Below are 13,398 nucleotides of genomic sequence, written 5' to 3'. Positions count from 1 at the left end.
ATTCATGAATTTCACCTATGATCGGCTTCTCTCCAGATGTTCTGTTTGATGAAAAGTTTCACCATCCATTTATTTATTTGCATGAGAACATGGGAGTCCATGCTGAAATTTCTTTTGTGCCAACATGGCTAGTTGGCAATAATACATAATACAGCATAATTTACACAATCTACCTTCGAAAGATCTGAAAATCTAGCCCTGACACTGTATATATGTATATTTTTTTTCATTAAAAAATGTGTCTAGTGCAGGAAACAAATGCATGGAATAATTTGATAATAGGGTTGGATTGAGAATTCAGTTAAATCTTAGTGAATTGCAGAGATTTAAAATTGAGCATGCATAGAATAAATGTAATCAAGATAAGAAATCTATCAAAATGGTTCCTTAGTTTCACTACTTGGAAGAATCCTTCCGTGTGTCAAAACCAATATTTGCAATAAAGGTGGGAAAGTTTTGATCCATTCTTCATTGATTACAAAATATCAGAGTTATACAATTTAGAAAAAAGCTTAACGAATGCAGGGAATTTGGAAGGTCTTTAGGTAGCGTGAATCATCATTGGTCATCAGAAATGCATACTGGGGGATATCTTAAAATTATAATGAATGGGGCAATGTATTTAACTAAAAGCCAAACATTACTAAACATCAGGAAATAAATACACAAGAGTAATTTTTAAAAATATAGTGTGTGTGGTGAAGTTCTCGTCCAAAAGTCAATCTGTGGGGGATCGTCAGAATATTATTTTGGGAGTGAAATCTTTTCAATTTATGAGTAATGATGCTGAAGCCTTAAATATCAGTTAATTCAAATGTAATGAACATCGAAAAGCTATAATTTATGCTTAAAACTTGTGAAAGATCATATAATATATACTGCAGTGAAACCTTACGGATTAAATATACGTTAAAAGACTTTTTATTCAAAATGCTTTTATCACATTAAAAAATTCTTACTGGAGAGAAATCTTCTACGTTTAGGGATTTGAAAGAAACACATTTCATGGTGGATATTAACTCATGGAAATTGCCTTAAAGATTGTAAAAGAGACCATTGGAAATTCGATAAATCCAGTTTGCTTCCTTTAGGGTTCATATAAAATAATATAGACATCCCTATCAAACGCCCCTGGAAATATTGCAACAGTATTTTTAAGGTGAAAACAACTTCAGTAGTCTTCTAAAGAGTACATATAGGGTTTGTTATTCACACCTGACAGAACACTGAGAAATAGAAAATAAACAAAAGAGTTAAAATGTAAAACAATACTTTTATTAAAGATATTCTTCCTAGTTACTCTTGGATAAATGTAAAGTGAATTAGAAATTGTTATATTTGGAAATTACTGACAAATGAATTATGACGTCACAAAAATTTATCTCAGAGGTACTTATCATTCGCCTCAGGTGTGGAATAGAATAACAAGTATAAAGAACAATACAGTTTATATTAATTTTTGATTTTTAATTTTTTTAAAGCAGTGGTTGGTGACCTAAATCATCATATGCCTCATGCCTCTACCTCCCCCTGCCCAGGTCTTGTACCTATGAAAGCCTCTGGAACTGAGCACAGGGCTGAGCACAGGGTGAATGGGGAATGTAAATGGATATGATGTTCTGATGGACGTCCGTACGAAATGGCCCATTTCCCACCCGTAGAGTTTTGCATTTCACATTCAAGTTTGCATTTCTTGCACAGACAACTGCACTCCTTGCTTAATTATATCGCTTAAATTAAATTCTAATTGCAGGAGGCGATCCTGGATCCAACTGTCTCCCCACATCGACTCCGAATACAGGTCCGGGTTCCCAGACCGCAGAGTCCGCCTCGCCTCTCTCTCAGGACCTGACACCCCTTTGCAAAAACGATTTTTGACTAAACTCGTTTTCAACTACTTAAAACGTAAACATCTTAGCTTTCAACAAGTGGCCTCTCAACTCTAAGTTTTCCCCTTAAGTTGTTTGAAACATCAACTTAAAGCAGGCAAGGAGCAGCCCGGCTCCGCGGCACCGGAAAGAAATTCAAAGTGATCCAAACTCGGAAAGAAAACATGCCCTTGGGGAGCTGCCGAGGGCCGTCCCGTTCGCCCCGGCTCCGCCCCGGCCCCGCCCCGGCTCGGCTCCGCCCCGCCCCCCCGCGGTCCCCGCCTACGCCTGGCCACCATTCGCACCCCTTTCCGAAGGAGCTCCGCCTAGGCCCCGCCCCCAGCATTCCCCGGAAGGAGCGCGCACTCGCAGTATCTCGCAGACCGGAAGAGGGTAGCGTGGGGCTGAAGTCAAGTCGGCGTCTGTGAGTTTTTGTCTTTTTGAGTTTAAACCTGAGCGTCTCAGTCCACAGTCCTATACGCCTGGAGTCTTGGGGTTGCTACGGACGTTAACATTCCTGCACCCGTGCCTCTTACCTTCGGTAAGTTCTGGCGTCCCCGTGAGAGTTCCCGAAGCCTGACCGCTTCGCTGCTGGGTTGGGGGTCCGCGTTCATTTTCGGTTAAAATCTTTCCGAGGCCTTCCCCGCCCATGGATTTTGGGCCTTCGGGCCATTAGACCCGCCTGCCGCGTTGTTGTCCTGTAAAACCCTTCACTGACCACTCCTTCCGCCCCCCGCTGTTCAGCGTCATGGCAGATGGACTTTTGAGATAGATTCAAACACTTTGCGCGTCTCCCCTCATCCTCGTCCCTCTTGGCCCATAGAGGCCTGGCTTCTCTCCCTGGCCCTGGGATTCAGCAGACCCCACCGCCTTCCTGGGAACCTCACCCCGTCCCCCACCCCCCTTAATAAGAGGCCCAGTGTCTAGGAAGAGCACACTTTTCAGAAGGATGGGATTTAGGACTGAAGAACTCGGGGTGCCCCAAGAGCAAGTCACCTCCCCCGCGCGGGGATCTGGTGCTTTGTGGAAGTGATGATTGCAAAGGGGAGATCAGGAAAGCGGACGGACAAGGGAGTGAAGATGATCAGGAGAAAGAGAGACAGAGAGAGAATGAAAAGAAATAGAAAAGTGAGAGGGAGAAAAAGATCAGTGGGGCGGCGCATAAAGAAAAGGCAAAAATAGAGGATCTGGGAACGACTTGAAGAGAGACAAAGTGAAAGGGAATAACTCGGCAAAGTAGCAAGAGGAGAAAAGAAAATAGAAACACAGAGGAAAGGGAGGAGCTCCAGCCACGAAGGTCAAGGCACTTCAGACAGAGTGGTTAGGAGAAAAACAGTTGGAGCTGAGTGCAGGGACAGAGCGAGGGCTTAGGGTTGGCAGAGTGAGAAACAGCGCTGAGAGAACCCAGCCAGCTAGGGATGCAGTGAGGCGGGGCAGGGGGGGCGGGTAATAGGAAAGACAATGTAATGGAGAGCAGAGGGAACACAAATGCCGGGAGAAAAAGTCAGACATATATAGAGATTGGGATCAGACTGGGGAGAAGGAGAAATTGAAGTTGAAATAGGTTTCAAGCCTTGTGCAAAACAAGTGTAAGGAAAGGAATAGAGAAAAGGGGAGAAAGAGCAGTGGGAGTGAGAGAGGAAACACAGAAAAGGAGAACAATGGAGAGAAACAAGGAAAGGGAGACATAAACAGATTAACAGAAATACAGAGTAGAGTGAAAGAAAGGGAACCTGATTTTGCGTGAGTGGTGACTTGATGGGATATGGCTAAGGTGTGATATATTGACTTGTGGCTTTGTAATGTATTTAGTTTAAAATTTGCTTAATTGTTTTAATTTTACAGATGAGAATGAGAGTTGCAAAACTCCTGTTTATAAGGCTTGTGCGTTTTATAATTATTCGCCTCACAGTGTAGCTTCCATTTGCAGCCCTTTACTCTGACAACGAGGGGAGACTTGTCTGAGTTGTGGGTTGCCATCTTTGCTTGGAATGGTGTGAGGGAGGTGAGCCGGGACAAGAAATTACTGAATCCGTCACTACGTGGTGCTTTTTAAGGGAATATCAAAACTGTTGCTTTTTCTTCTTTTAAATGGACATACATTTTTGCACCCCTCTTACATTTAATTCATTTTTTTTAAAAAGCATATTGAGGTAAATTTTAGTATACCGAATTCCCCTTTCTCTGTAAATAATCATCAGCTTCTGAAATAAGCTTCAGTGACATGTGATAACCAGCTGTCATCATTCTATTCTAAATATGAGGTAGTCTCAGTTAAAAAAAAAATTTGACCCCAGAAGTCATTAGATTTAAAAAAAAAAAAAAAGAGTCCCAAATTGTTTTCCCTTTTGAATATATTGTGTCTAGTTCAGATTTTAAAGACTGCATTCTTTCTACCCTTTGTCATATGTTGGAACATTGTGTAGTACTTAGTAAATAATTTTAGACTGTTTCAATATATACTTGGTAAGGGTGTATAGCATCTTAATGGTTAGAACTTAGTTTAGTGAGTTAGTCTAATATTCAGCAGCCTCTTTTGTCCCCTTTGTGTGATTTGTTGAATTAGTGAGCTGTGAGCTATAAAGTAGATGTTCCGCTCAAGTCCCTTTTGTCCATTCTGTGAAAATATTGAGGGATGGGCTGGATTGACTTGAAACTTTGTTCTAACAGAGCCCATCTGTTCATGGTAAAGAAATTTGCACTTATCCTATTTCCATAGCTAACCCTCTTTAAAAGTTTCAGCACCAAAATCTGTGTTCATCATTTTATATTTCTTCAGTGTTTCACTGTGATTTTCTGCGAAAGAGGGAGTAAATGCTTGGGATCAATGTGATTAAGATCACAAAAGAGGTGTCTTTTGCTCAGGTGTATTAAAGATGATCCTGTAATTTTTCAAAGGGGAATGAGATGATAAGGACAAACTGCTCACTGTCTCTTCTAGGCCACCCTTTCAAAATTCAGTGACATGCAGTTCTCACTCAGCTCAGATGTTCTCAAGGTAACTTCCCTTCTGGGCTTCTGTGAACCTACCTACAACACAGAGGTGATGAACAAGATCAGGACTGCTGAATGACAGCGATCCCTAAAATGATTGACAATATTGTATGGATATCTATGTGGCATTTTTCTGCAAGAGGGTAACCATTGTAATTATAAGCTTAAAAGAGTGCCAGGCCAACAACGATGATGAAAACTACTAGGAAAGATGCAGGGCTCAGAGACAGAGTCTGTCTCAGAGTTCTTTCTCTGCATCGGAAGTAAATCTGAAGTTAGACCATTTCAGTACCTGGCATTAACCCCTCTACTGGCTTCCCATTGCCTTTGGGACAAAATCCAGGCTCCTGGATGTGACACCAGAGAGCATAGGCAACAAAGGAAAAAATAGTTAAATGGGCTTCATCAAAATAAAAAACTTTGTGCATCAAAGAACACTATCGGGGCTTCCCTGGTGGCGCAGTGGTTGAGAGTCCTCCTGCTGATGCAGGGGACATGGGTTCGTGCCCCGGTCCAGGAAGATCCCACATGCCGCGGAGCAGCTGGGCACGTGAGCCGTGGCTGCTGAGCCTGCGCGTCCGGAGCCTGTGCTCCGCAACGGGAGAGGCCACAGCAGTGAGAGGCCCGCGTACTGCACCCCCCCCAAAAAAGAAAAAAAAAAGAACACTATCAACAGAGTGAAAAGGCAACCCACAAAATAAGAGGAAAATTTTGCAAATCATGTATCTGATAAAGAATTATTATCTAGAATATATAAAGAACTACCACTGAAAAACAAAGTTGAAAAATAGGCAAAACACTTGAATAGACATTTCTCCAAAGAAGATGTACAGATGGCCAATAAGCTCAGGAAAAGATGCCCAGTATCACCAATCGTAAGGGAAATGCAAATCAAAACCACAGGGAGATGCTTCACACCCATTGGGATGGCTGTTACCAGAAGAAACTGAAAATAACAAGTGTTGGAGAGAATGTGGAGAATTGAAACCTTTGCGCATTGTTTACAAGGATAAAATGATACAGAAGCTGTGGAGGACAGTGGTGATTTCCTCAAAAAATTAAACATAGAATCACCGTGTGATCCAGCAATTGCACTTCTGGACATATACCTGCATCACAGGGACTCCACCAAAAAGATTGCTATGACAGAAAGAAACCTCACCCTTTTTTATAGCCAAGCAGACACAACCCATTATGTAGGTGTTCTCAAGATAAACAGTGATTAGTCCTCAAGTAAGCGGACATGATGGCACCATTTGTCAAACATAGTTCATCAACCTTTGCTTCCAGCTGTTGCTGGAACCCCATCCAATCAAGCTTTCCCATCTACCATCCCACTTTCCTTGTCAGAGGCTGTAATGTCATCCCTATTTCTAAACCCACTGGTTAATTCACAGTCTTTGTTTTGTCCTATCAGCAACTGTTGATCACTCCCTCTTCCGTTAAACACTTTTTTCTTTGTTTTCTCATGGCTTGCAGGACATCCCAGTATTTAAAAATAAACTATCATTTTAAGTCTGGCCATGTGTTTCAATTTTCTTTTCTCCTTGTTCACTTTTCATTTTCTTCTCCTGGTTTTGCCTCAACCCCTGGTCGCTGATGGGGGCAGGGCCCCAAGCTCCATCTGGGACCTTTTCTCTGGCCACACTCAGTGACTTTCCATATCATCCTATCTTATGGCTTTAAACACCCTGACATCTCCCAATTCCACATCTCCTTCTCAGACCTCAGCCCTGAACTCCAGACTCCTGTTGTCCAGCTGTACCCTTTACATCCCTGCTGGCGCGTCTCACAGGCATCTTCTTGCCACCCTGTGCAGACATTAGCTCCTGGACCCTACAGCCCTCCACATTTCCGTTAAGAGCTGTGGCATACTTCCTAGGGCCAGTGTGACCATCTTGGCTGCTTTTCAAATATACAGGATGTTACATTATTCATATGTGTTTTAACTTGAGATACAAAAGAATTAGATGTTAAGATGGATGAGACAATACATGGTTTCCAAAATTCACTTGGGATGGGGTAGAAAAATGTCTGAAGGCCACGGGCCTTGCTGATCTGCTTCCTGCAGTACTTGTGTGACATCATCTCCTGCTTGTTTCCTCCCTTCTCACTGAGATTGAGCCACACAGATGTCTCTGCTTTTCTCGGAGTCAGGGTCACCACTGCCTCAGGGATTCCTAGAACTCTTTGACCTCTCAAATGCACATGGTGAACCTCCTCCCCCAGATCTTTGTTCTGATAACACACCTGCCCCCATTCTCAGTGGTGCCTTTTCTGAGTCTCTCGTTTAACTTTGCAGCCACACTCCTCCCCCTGCCCTAGCCTGTAATGCCTGCTCTGTGTGTTTCTCTCTGCTCTTTCCCCTTCCACTATCCAGATACAGGGGGCAGGGCCCGAGGAGAGAGCAGGGCCACAGAGTGGGAGGTGTGCTGGGGTTGACCCCTCTGAATGATGCTCAACCCTGACTTTACATTAGATTGCTGAGCCATTTTCAGATACCTCTTTTGTGCCCAGTTCCCATAGAGTTTTCTTCTAGGTCATGGCTGACTAAGTAGCCTCAGGTGATCGAATCTGTATCCAGCCCTGAGCATTAGCGCTCTGGCTCATCTGTTTCTGAGGACTGAGACCAGCCCTTAAACTAGAGGGGTGGAGGGGGTGCTGTCCTCTGCATGGCCTTCGGTCAGGACTGGGTCTCTGACCTGAAGGGGAGGGTCAGTCCTTCCTGGGTCCCCACTGCTGCAGCTTGTGTGTGGCTTAACCAGGAGGGGAGTGAGTTCTGAAGAAAGGGGTCAAAAACCCTACAGCAGAGGACCGTCTGTTCCACATGCTGAGGTCCTCCCTGTGTGTGGTTGTGGTACAGGAAGGGGGTGTGTCGATTCCAAGCATTAAACAGCATCTTTTGACACTCAGGATTGACATCTCAGGACTCACCTTGCCTGAGAAAGAAGCCCTGAAGAGGAAGAAGAGGAAAGGACAAGGAGTCAGGAATGACTCTTTCTCAGGTAAAATCATATTCTTAGTTTACTGTTCAGTCCTCTGTCCTGAAATGCCATTTGGACTTGATAATCTCTCACTCTCAAGTACCCTGCCTGACAGGTTTGCTCGGACTCGCCCCACGGCCTTCCTTCAGTCTTCTCTCATCACGACACAGATTCTATTCTGTATTTTTACACTATGTATTTATGAAGATCAAAGTTAAGTTTTCTAATGTATTTTTTCTCAATTTTTGTAGTGTTTTTTAATAACCAGGCTACTACAGAATAATGTTGACAATCTTAATTAAATTTAGTACAGTTTATACATGTTCATTGTACCAAAAATGCTGAAATACAGAAGTAAAAAATAATAGAAAATGAAGGTGTATTTTAAAAATGTCATTTTAGACACTACCACTTTTATTTCAGTTAATTTTGGTATGTTTATAGTGCACCCACTTGTGTATGTGAGCAGGAATCCATGGTGTGTATAAACAACACCATCATTTCATAAATAAGTCTTATATTTATTTTAACTTTGAAAGTGTGTCTTACATGCTTTCCACGTCCTTAAGTTTTCTCCTACCGTGCCATGTTAATGAGTTAAGAGCAGTAAGGACAATGCTCATTGTATGTATGCATGTGTGTGTACGTGTATATGTATTGACCTTTCAGCCAGTTCTGTGTTTTCAGCCTTGAACTTGTTTCAGGTTTTCTCAGTTAGGAAACAACTGTGTCATCATACTTTTAATGTCATATCTGATACTTAAATGTATGATGCTGTAGGTTCTGTTCTAAAGCTGGACCACCTGGTTCAGGTGATGGCTGCCATTTATTAGCTGTTGAATAACAGAGTTGGGTCCTCTGTAAGGTGGGAATAAATTGGATGCTATGTTGTTTTATGAGTTAATAACTTATAAAACATTTGGAGTAATGCTTACTGTATGGTAACTTTTGGTTGTTATTGTAATTATCATTATCCCATTTTTTCATTTCTCACCTTTCTTTAAAGCTACTGTGGACTTTGTCATCCCTAAAGACATTACTGTACCTCATCAGGAAGTTAGGTATCATTTGGTGTATAATGTCTGGAACCTGTGTATAGACAACGCTTTGTTGAATTTTTTTCATTTGTGTGTGTGTGTGTATATATATATATATATATATATCTTTTTTTTGCATGCAATTTTAAATTCCTCAGTAATTTAGTAGATTTGACATCCTCTGATAGAAAAGTGTAATAAAGCAAAATTAGGGATGCATTGTTCAAGATTCTCTTTGTGGCACTATCAAAACACTCACTTCTATCTAATTGACACTGGCACCTCTCTCCTCTTCTCATTTTGTGTGAAGATAAGTACTCTCCTCATGGCCTCTTGGTGAAATGTGTTTTCATTTCAGGCACTGTTGACATTCAGGGATGTGGCCATAGAATTCTCTCAGGAGGAGTGGGAATGCCTGGACCCTGCTCAGAGGGCCTTGTACAGGGACGTGATGTTGGAGAACTACAGGAACCTGGTCTCCCTGGGTGAGGATATTTTCCCTCCAGAAATTGGGATCTGCCCTCAGATGTCTTTGCATTTATCTTGAGTCTCTTGGGAACCCCTGCCTTGTTCACCTAAGGTTGAAGCCATGTTGATTCAGAAATGAGAGGCTTTATAATGGAATGTCTGGAATTTAAACCTCCTCTTTCTTCAGTTGATCTGTCCACGACATGCTAGGTGGTGGTGGTTCTGGAAGTTGAGTAAGCACAAAAGCTTATGGCGAAATTTTAAGCCATCTGCCTGTTTTTACTTCTGCACTATTGGTTTGGTAGTTCTTGGAAGAAAGCTACATATCTGTATATTTAAAATATTCTTTAAGCATTTGGAAGAAGACCGTTATTGAACAAATTTGTGAAATATTATTCTACCCCATCTGTACTGTCTTTTTCAGCTGGGCAAAGGGCTGGAATTGTATTATGAAAAAGCCACAGCACATCATTCACCTTCTTTCATGTAAGCAGGAATCTGTCTTTCTGAGGTGAATATTATTTTCATCTTGGAGCAGGGGAGAGAGCCCTGGCCTCTGAAGAGTGAGGTGAAAATAGAGAAAAAGTAATAATAATAAGGTGGGTGGGAATGTATCAACGATACGAACATACGGAAGAACTCAGCCGGCAAAGAGGTGGTTACTTCATCAAATGTTTTTTAGGAAATTATTCCTAAATGTGAGAGGTCTTTGGGAAGACAGAAGTTTATTGCTGTGAGCTCTCGAAGGAAATTGCACTTCCCCTCCTCTTCTTATTCATGTGTCTTAAAAGTTTCCTCCCGTCCCAGTGGTATCCCATCTCGTTGCAAAGACAAAGGCAAAGTCTTTATCCTGACTCACAACTTTCTGTTACCTGCCATCTGTGACTGTTTTTGTATTTGGACTTTGGGGGACCAGCCTCTCATTCTAGACTCAGTTCTCAGTCCACACACATCGAGCTGAGGTCTCCCTTGTCCCGTCTCCTCTCCTTCTCTAGCTTCCGTCCCCATTTCACATACGTGAGAGACCTTCTTTTGGGGATGGGGGTCACTGGCTGCTCATCCACTGCATCCGGGGCCCCAGGCGAGTACAGGGGCCTGTCTCAAGCCCTCTGTGCCCCTTCAGGTGCCTCAGACGTTTCTTCGTTTCTGCTTTTGCCTTTAGGACCATGTATCATGGGACTAGCATGAATCTTCTGAGATTGTTCCTCAGCAGTATTGTAAAGACAGTGGGCAGAGAGAACCTTTCTTTGATCCCCAGTCCTTCAGGGGGAGCATATCTCAGGCACATTTTGGGGTTTGTAGGCAGACCCCAGGGCCCATTTCAACATCCCACAAAATCTGAATCCCTTGCTTTACTCTTGTATCTTTTACTTTTCTCTCTCTTGCAGTGCCTACGTAGTATGCAAATTGGAAAAACTTGGGCTCTACCTGATTTCCATATTTTTTTGAGTGTGTGTGATTTTGCCTCTGAAACTTGCTTCTGAAATACACCTACTTGGTGTCTGAAATGTTATTCTCTGTTTTCTGCTGTGATAACCCACCCTTTAGGTGCTGGAGAAGCTCTAGTGAACTCTCCTATGAGGAGTTTCACTGGGTAAAATTCTGAGTGGAGAATGCTTTGATTTAGATGTTACAGTATCATCCTGCTTCATGGGCACGTGCCCTCTGAAGTAACTGAGTAGAGTGGTCAGCATGTTCCAGGATGCTGAGATAGAAAGTATCATGAGAGCCTGACACAAATGGTTCCAGTTGTCCTTCTGGGTTTTGTGGATCATCACAAAAGTGTCTCTCAAGGGCAGTGTAGCAATGTTGATTAAGTATACTAACGATCATCCTGTTTGATTTGCGGTTGTCTCAAGTACAGGGATTTATTCCAGGGAGAAAATTGCAAGTTCATAACCACATATCAGTGAGACCGTTGGCCAGACTGTTGTTGCAACGGTGTTCATTGCATGTGTATGCCATTGTTTATTGTTCACAAAAGTATGATTAGCATTCATTCCCTGCTAGGCAGTTTGTCAACATTTTCCTCTGTCCCCAGTCCCTGGCAACTATCAGTCTGCATTCTGTCTCTGTGGATTTATCTATTCTGTGTATATCATATCTTTTGCACTATTGTCTTGACTGTTCAAGGCCCTTTGTGGTTCCATGTGAATTTCATCATCTTTTCCATTTTTCCAGAAAATGTTCTTGGAATTTTGATAGTGTTTACATAGAATCTATAGACCATGTTGGCAAATATTATCATAAATATGGAGTGTCTTCCCATTTATTTAGGTCTTCTTTAATTTCTATCAACAATGTTTTTTTTAATTTTTATTGGAGTATAGTTGATTTACAGTGTTGTGTTAGTTTCAGATGTACAGCAAAGTGAATCTGTTACACATATACAGATATCCACTCTTTTTTAGATTCTTTTCCCGTATAGGCCATTACAGAGTATTGAGTAGAGTTCCCTGTGCTATACAGTAAGTCCTTAATAGTTATCTATATCAGCAATGTTTTGTAGTTTTCAGTCTATATGTCTTTCATCTCCTTGCTTAAATTCATTCTTAGGTATTTTATTCTTTGGATATTTTTGTAAGTGGAATTATTAAAAAAAATTTTTTTCAAATTGTTCATTGTTGATGTATAGAAACACAGCTGATTTTCATATGTAGATACTGTATCCTGCAGCTTGGCTGACATCGTTTATAAGACTAGTAGGTCTTGTTTGTGTGTGTGTGTGTATTTTATGGAATTTTCGTTATACAGGATTGTGTCATCTCCTCATGGAGATAATTTCCCTTTTTATTCTCCAATTTATATACTTTTAATTTCTTTTTCTTGCCTAATTGCCCTGGGTAGACCTTCCAGTACAACATTGAATAGCTGGATAGCAGTGATGAAACTGGGCATCATGTCTTATTTCTTATTTTAGGTGGAAAGCTTTTATTATTTCATCATTGACTGTGTATGATACTAGCTGTGAGTTTTTCATAAATGATCTTTATCAGGCTGAGGAAATTTTCTGTATGCTGACTGTTTTCATCATGACGGTTTCTAGATTTTTTTCAAATATCTGTTCTGCATACAGTGAGATGATTATGTAGGTGCCCCCCCTTCATACTATTGATGTGGGCTATTATATTGCTAGATTTCCATATGTTGAACCAACAATCCTTGAATTCTTAGAACAAGGCCGCCTTTTTTATGATGTATAATCTTAATATGCTATGTATTCAATTGGCTAGTATTTTGTTGAGGATTTTTCATCTATATTCATAAAATATGTTGGTCTGTAGTATCTTTTCTTGAGCTGGTTTTGTCTGGCTTTGGTATCAGAATAATGCTGGCCTCATAGAATGAATTAAGAAATGTTCTCTAGGGCTTCCCTGGTGGCACAGTGGTTGAGAGTCCACCTGCCGATGCAGGGGACACGGGTTCGTGCCCCGGTCCGGGAAGATCCCACATGCCGCGGAGCGGCTGGGCCCATGAGCCATGGCCGTTGAGCCTGTGCGTCCGGAGCCTGTGCCCCGCAACGGGAGAGGCCACAACAGTGGCCTCTTTTTTCTTTTCTTCTGAAAAGAAATGTTCTCTCTTTTCAGACTTGTGGTTGCCAAGGGGGAGGAGAGGTGGGGGAGGGAAGGATTGGGAGTTTGGGATTAGCAGATGCAAACTATTATATATAGAATGGATAAACAACAAGGTCCTACTGTATAGCACAGGGCACTATATTCAATATCCTGTAATTAACCATAATGGGAAAGGAAAAAAAGAGAAGTGTTCTCTCTTTTATATATTATAGGGCAGGTCTAGTCGTAAGAAAATCCATCACCTTTTGTTTATCTTGGAAGTCATAATTTCTCCCTCATTTTTAAAAGACAGTTTTTCTAGAGATAGAATTGGCTGACAGTTTTTTTTCCTCTGTCAACACTTCAAATATATCATCCACTGTTTCTGGACTCCATGGTTTTGGCAAGAAATCAGCTTTTAATCTTACTGAGGTTCTTTTGTATATGACAAATACCTACCTTCTCCCTTGCTGCTTTTAAGATTCTCTTTCCC

General features: G+C 41.7%; 1 protein-coding gene across 1 annotated transcript; it reads left to right on the top strand.

The window, feature by feature from the left end:
* Positions 1-7,852: 7,852 nt before the first annotated feature.
* Positions 7,853-9,940, top strand: LOC103088560 (zinc finger protein 766-like). The gene is made up of 3 exons (XM_007459345.1): positions 7,853-7,867; positions 9,242-9,368; positions 9,846-9,940. Exons 1-3 carry the CDS (start codon positions 7,853-7,855, stop codon positions 9,938-9,940), a joined length of 237 nt encoding a protein of 78 aa, XP_007459407.1.
* The last annotated feature ends 3,458 nt before the right edge of the window (positions 9,941-13,398 follow it).

The sequence above is a fragment of the Lipotes vexillifer genome, unplaced genomic scaffold (assembly GCF_000442215.2).
Source record: "Lipotes vexillifer unplaced genomic scaffold, Lipotes_vexillifer_v1.1 scaffold553, whole genome shotgun sequence".
Lineage (NCBI taxonomy): Eukaryota > Metazoa > Chordata > Mammalia > Artiodactyla > Lipotidae > Lipotes > Lipotes vexillifer.
This window is presented reverse-complemented; position numbering and strand designations above follow the sequence as displayed.

Excerpts from the sequence above, each read along its gene's own strand:
- LOC103088560 (XM_007459345.1), top strand. Across the intron at positions 9,369-9,845 it reads CAGGAACCTGGTCTCCCTGG|GAATCTGTCTTTCTGAGGTG; the intron begins GTGAGGATATTT and ends TCATGTAAGCAG.